The sequence below is a fragment of the Salvia splendens genome, chromosome 17 (genome assembly GCF_004379255.2).
Source record: "Salvia splendens isolate huo1 chromosome 17, SspV2, whole genome shotgun sequence".
NCBI lineage: Eukaryota > Viridiplantae > Streptophyta > Magnoliopsida > Lamiales > Lamiaceae > Salvia > Salvia splendens.
In genome coordinates, this window is record NC_056048.1 from 568073 (window position 1) to 574628 (window position 6556).

Here is a 6556-nt window from a genome sequence, read left to right on the forward strand (position 1 = left end):
GTATTACCGTTTTTCGACCGTTTTCCTATTTTTTATTTTTTTATGTTTTTTTACTCTATAAATACTCATATTTCATCATCATTTCACACACAAACACACATCTATTCTTCTCAAATCATCTCTCTTTCAACTCCAATTTTCATCTCAAATCAACTCTTTTATTCTTCCCCCAAAGTTAATCGATCTAATGGATCCATATGAGCAAATGCGTCGAATAATGGAAGAATCATATGAAGAAGATCGAAGCGCGCTTCAACATAATCAAAACTCCGGCTTGTACGTGGTTCATGGAGAGTATGGTCGACATCATGTATACGTGCATAATCTTGCACAACATGATTGTCCAAGACGAAGAACCTGAGGCGGGAAATTAGTTCGACCCTGAAGCCCCCGGAAGCTCTACCGCAAGCAGTCCGCCTCGCAGTGGAGTGCATCCGTCTATACAAGAACGGTTGCCTATTCGGGCAAGGACACGTGACTCTACCGCCCACGCCCAACTCCAAGATGATCTAATGGAGCACATTTGAGCAAAATTTGACGGAGGAAATTATTAAATTATGTATTTTTAATTTTTTAGGATTTTACGAATTTTATGTTGTAATTTTATTTTATTTAACGAAGTGTGTTTTTATTAATTGAATTGTTGGAAATAAAAATAAAAAATGAAATTGAATGAATAGTAATTTAAGAGACGGCTAAGAGATGGATAAGAGATGGAGGGTTGCAGGTTCTGTTCCTTAGTTAAAAGATGAAGTAAAAAAGTATAGTATGACCCATGAATAGTAATTTAAGAGACAGTTAAGGGACGGATAAGAGACCGGGTTTGTAAATGGCCCGAGAATGACATTTACTAGAGTGACATCACACATAATGGTATGCAGTCAATTCAAATTCAAGAAAATTTTTAAAAAAAGAATAAAATAATTGAAACTTTTCTTAGTATATAAGAATAAAAGACACATCTATCCAGCATTAATTAAACAACAAGCACTAGTTATTAACAACTAGCTAGTATAACGAAGATATTAAATAACGGAGTATTTAAAAAACATGATTAAATGCACTAAGATACATAAATATTGAGATAATTCTTATTTTATATGTACCCAAACTTTTAATTAAATCTAAAAGTTTTTCTTTTCCAAATTAAAACCATTCACTTTTGAGAGTTAAACAATGGTCTGTTTTCTTTACAATATTCTAAATAATCTCCAAATTCTCAATACTAAAGGAGTACTATTAATTAGAACCATAACAATTAATCACCCATATATTCTATACGTGGTTGATACATTTAATTAGTGCTAGTTTGCATTCAGTATTTTGATGAGTATTAATTTGTGCATGCAAGGGTCTATATTAATTAGTAGTAATATGCATCGACTTTAGAGTTTAGAACATCACTTAATAATAAATTCAATTACACCTTTTACAATCTAAGTGATGGGTTTGAGTACGTAAATGATTGAAAAGTTGTAGAAATATGATCTGTAAACATATGATGATATAGAACAGATGCATGTGTTTTCACGTGTACAATCATCCCCATCTCCATATCTTTTACCACAGACATTAGGAATGATGTCTCTTTTTTTTTGCAGAAACATAAGCTATATCATCATATATATCTTGCTACCTAAACTAATTATTTGATGGCATCTATATTTGCATCTTTCAAATCTAACATTATTATAGTCTTTATATATGTAAAGGGTGTAACTTCTGTTTGACATGTATTCCTCCAAAAAGAATAATGAAGTATAAGAAATTATATAGATTGGAGCAAATTGAATCCATTAGCGATTTGATGGATTATATAAATTTAAATTTTATGAATATTATTTGGTTGACAACATACGTTCATTTAAAATAAATTCCATAAAAAACTAGCTTTCCAAATTAGCTGCACTTCATAGTTCTTTTATAACCGATCTTGGTTGGCCTTTCATCGTTCTTTTATAAGCCTCCTTACTCAATCTCGAGAAAATATTATAGAAATATTTTTGACTGCCCTTTATCACAAAACTAATCTAAAATAGTTCAATCTCGAACAATCCTAAGATAATTAATTAAGCGTCTAAATTCGATAGCCAGCCTCTGTAATTAGACAGCGCACCGACATTTTAGCTGACGAAGCACTGTTTGATAATAATGGCGCTGTAATTTGTTCACAAAGAAAAAAAAAATGAAAAAAGGAGAAGACTTGGAAGAGATTTCAGTTGGGTAGGAGAGGTGGTGGGTCTATTCTCGAATTCTTCCCTTCCATTTCTTCTCAAATTCCACACACCACCACTCCTACTTCATCCTCTCCATCAATCCTCCCACCCCATTTCCGAATATACACCTTCACCTATTCACATTAACCGGCCCCTTTTTGCGTGCATAATCTAAGCCCATATCCATTTATGCGCTACTGAAAAGGTCACATTTTGGGAAGCCCCATTTCTCTAAAAGACCAATCATCCCCAAATTCCCATCATTGTACTCATACGTTCTTTTCAGTATTCCAAAATTAATTCCTCCCGCCTTTTTTAGTTGCTACTTGCTATTAGCAGAAGATCTTGTTTTAATTTTGAATTTTGGGTGGAAATTGAGATGGGGAATGCTTGATTTGAGAGATTGAGAGGCTAATTTGAAGGGGGGAAGGATGTCTTGGAAGAGCAGAGGAGTAGAGTCAAATTCGAAGAGTTTTGTTTCGAGGAATCTCGCTCTTCTTCTCTGCGTTGGCTGCTTCTGCGCTGGGATGCTCTTCACCGACAGGTTAGATCTTTGATTTTTTTGTTAATTCTGATTTTGATCTTAGTGTTAGGCCTATAGAGTGGTTATGATTAGTGAATTGGTATTGAACTCATTGATGACTTTCATCATTCAGCTGATCTGCAATCCAATTGCAAAGTGGTGTTCACTTTTTAGCATCTAATGATGAGAGTTGATTTGAATACATGTGATTTAGTTGATTCAGTTAATTGAGCTAGGGGGATTGAAGTTGACCTTGATAGACCCCTTTGATGGGGAGCTTCATGACTATTTCAATGGATTATAAGATGGAAATTCAGTTAGATCTGCCCAATATTCAAGATATACCTACCATTCTTGAGATTGAACTTGAGACCCCTTTCATGGGGAGATTTAACATGGGAATTCAGGATGAACTAGGGATGTCGGTTAACGGTTTAAGTATATTGTGACAAGTCTAGGGCACGTTTCGGGCTGCATTATTGCTAATAGCTCCAATGCTGATGTTTGACTCAATCTATTGTGCAAACTCAAGGAGTCTAGTTTAGGGACTGATGTGCTGTTTATGGATCAATTTATGTAACGAAATAATAAAGTTTGTGTTCGTGTTTTATCTTCGTGATCACTACTTTCTGGAAGTAACGGCTTAATTATTATGTGATCGGTGATAACGTCAGAAGTTCTTTGGTTATAACAACCTCGTACGAGGAGCTGAATGTTTTAATATTTGGCAGGATGTGGGCAGTTCCAGAAGCTAAAGATATGTCTAGGTTGGGAGGGGTTTCCGACGAGAAGCTTCAGTTAGTCTCAGATGATTGTTATCCAAAAGTTGTGAGTACAAAATTTCAAGATTTAGTTTTTTATTTGAAGATTAGCATATAATGTCAATTCATTGCTTTGTCAGAAGGATGTGAAATGGGGTTCGAAGGATGTATTAAGGACACCCGACACGGTTCAGTAAGTATACTTTGCGTCTTTGGATGTTTATGTTATAGCATTCATCAGCAAAGTGCGTAACTCATAGTTACCTGCTGCAACAATGCAGGACTCTCGATAAAACAATTTCAAATTTGGAAATGGAGCTAGCTGCCGCTAGGGCTGTACAGGATTCCTTACTCAGTGGTTCCCCGATATCCGAAGACCTGAAAATACCCGAATTGACCAAAAAAAGAAAGTACTTGATGGTCATAGGCATCAACACTGCTTTTAGTAGTCGAAAGAGAAGAGACTCGGTTCGCGCTACTTGGATGCTACAAGGTGCTCCACATTTCTTTCGTTTGTTTTCTTATTTATGTCTGCAAATTTGTTTTCCTAACTTCTATTCGCTGGGAAAACTCAGGGGGCAAACGGAAACAGCTTGAGGAAGAAAAGGGAATTATTATTCGATTTGTGATTGGTCACAGGTAAGTAATAAATGTTTGTCTGAGCATTTATATAATTTAATGCATTTAGTCAGCTAAACCATTTTTGGAAGCTGCTCTCACTCGTTTTTGACAACGATTCATGTCTAATTTCACCTTTGCTTATTTGATCCTCGAATCACCAGTGCAACATCCGGTGGAATTCTTGACAGAGCTATTGAAGCCGAAGATCGAAAACATGGAGATTTTCTAAGACTGGTAATTTATTTACTTATTTTAATTCGTTGACCTCATATCGTTGCCTAAGACTACCTTATTTTCCAGGATCATGTCGAAGGATACCTTGAACTATCAGCCAAGACAAAAACCTATTTCACCACTGCAGTTCAACTTTGGGATGCGGATTTCTACGTCAAAGTTGACGATGACGTGCATGTAAACATAGGTAAGAAGAAAATATTCACCTCCGATTGAAGCAAAAATACGTATATCCTTGCGCATTTCTTTCTTTAAGAGCATGTGGACTTATATTTTTTTAATTGCAGCGACGTTGGGAGCGACTCTGGCTAGACATCGTTCTAAACCTAGGGTGTACATAGGATGCATGAAATCTGGTCCGGTCCTGGCTCAGAAGTAAGCATCTCATGTTGCTATCCCGATTCTGGCTACTTCACGTTCTGTTGTCCCGAATGTTCCCATTTCTTTCCCTCACTCGGGCTTGGTTTTTGTCTTTCTTATTAACAGGGGAGTAAGATATCATGAACCCGAGTATTGGAAGTTTGGTGAAAATGGAAACAAGTACTTCCGTCACGCTACAGGGCAATTATACGCTATTTCAAGAGATTTAGCTTCTTATATATCAATAAACCAGTAGGTTTTTCGCTCGTGTTACTTTTATGGTGTATATAAATCTATCGGTTTATCTAATACACTTTATTGTGGTAGGCATGTACTGCACAAATACGCGAACGAGGATGTCTCGTTGGGATCTTGGTTCATCGGATTGGATGTGGAACATATAGACGACCGAAGATTATGTTGTGGCACACCACCTGGTATCCTTTTCCCACATATAGCACTATGTGACTCAAAGTTATCGAATCAATGTGTTATAAACGCCACGTTTGAGCTCTTAATCGACCTTGCGAAACTGCAGATTGCGAGTGGAAGGCCCAGGCAGGCAACATATGTGTTGCCTCGTTCGACTGGAGCTGCAGCGGGATTTGCAATTCTGCTGACAGAATCAAGGAGGTGCACCGCCGGTGTGGAGAAGGCGAGAGTGCTGTGTGGAACGCGGCTTTCTGATTCTCTTCCGACCAGTCACTGAGGCTGCATCTAATGGAAGGTTAGATTGCTCCACGGCCTGTAGGTACGGGATGAAACATCCTCGTGCCTTATCTTAGAAATTTGCTCGTTATACACGATTCTTTCTATATTTCCTCGTAGAGTCGACCTGTAATATATGCGTATCTGCTCTGTTTTAGTCGAGAAGATGGGTCGTTATAGCAACTATACGTATAAATTAGCGTGTTTAGGATCGGTAGTGAAACTGGTAATAAATGTTTGTTTGCTGAGGTTTTGATGCCTCTTTTTTTCAACCGTCGACCTATTGGTTGAAGAGGAAGCGTTTTAGCAACTGAACTGTGTTTCGTCGTCTTGAGTTCTCTCATGTTATGTATGGTGTGGTTATTTTAGCAACTAAGTGTTCCTTTCTTGCATTATTTATGGAACCAACTTAATTTCCCGAATAATCACGTAATGCCAACAACATGCCCTTAAATTTATATTCTCTTGTTACTATTTATAATTATTATAATATTTAAAGGGATATAAAAAACCGAAAAATGAATTTTACTACAATTTTAATAAATGAATAATATTTTCCTTATTTTAACTCAGTGCAAATTTAAAAAGCGAAAGGACAAATATAAAAATTAAAATTAAAATATAATCATTCGTCCGGAAATAAATAGTACGAGTATTACATATTGGATCAATGTGAGTTCAAAAAATTATTTGAGTTTACAAAGGAAAGTGAGTGAAATAAAAAACACTCCGTAATAATGAAATAAGACATTTACCAAACATATGAATAGAAAATGAAATATGAGATATTGAATGATGTATAAAGGGAGTACTATTAAAAAAAGCTGGAAGATAGAAAATTGCAAACAAAAAAAATGACAAAATATCGCACCCAATACGATCTATAATTATTGAGATATATATGTACTTTAATGTCTACAGTTCTCTCTTAATTTCTTGAGATTGTAATAATTGTATGTTAAGTAGTACTACATAATATGTATAAATATATTGAGATTGTTTATAATTTATAATATTTATAATAAATATAATGATCTTGGATAAATAAATATTTTTAGATTATAGATAATGATATTCAGTTTAATTTTATTTTTATAATCACTTCCTTTTTTATTAATAGGGCTAATAAATTT

General features: G+C 35.4%; 1 protein-coding gene across 2 annotated transcripts; it reads left to right on the plus strand.

The window, feature by feature from the left end:
* The first annotated feature begins 2205 nt into the window (after positions 1 to 2205).
* LOC121775496 (probable beta-1,3-galactosyltransferase 2) lies at positions 2206 to 5733 on the plus strand. 2 transcript variants are annotated; one of them, XM_042172573.1, is made up of 11 exons: positions 2206 to 2760; positions 3471 to 3567; positions 3644 to 3693; positions 3782 to 3993; positions 4076 to 4139; positions 4283 to 4355; positions 4422 to 4542; positions 4643 to 4730; positions 4842 to 4967; positions 5043 to 5152; positions 5254 to 5733. In XM_042172573.1, the coding sequence occupies exons 1-11, from the start codon at positions 2648 to 2650 to the stop codon at positions 5400 to 5402; spliced, it is 1203 nt and encodes a 400-aa protein (XP_042028507.1). In that variant the 5' UTR covers positions 2206 to 2647; the 3' UTR covers positions 5403 to 5733. The 2 variants fall into 2 exon arrangements, with proteins under 2 accessions (XP_042028507.1, XP_042028506.1); XM_042172572.1 differs by having other exon boundaries at positions 2207 to 2760; positions 3641 to 3693.
* Positions 5734 to 6556: the final 823 nt, after the last annotated feature.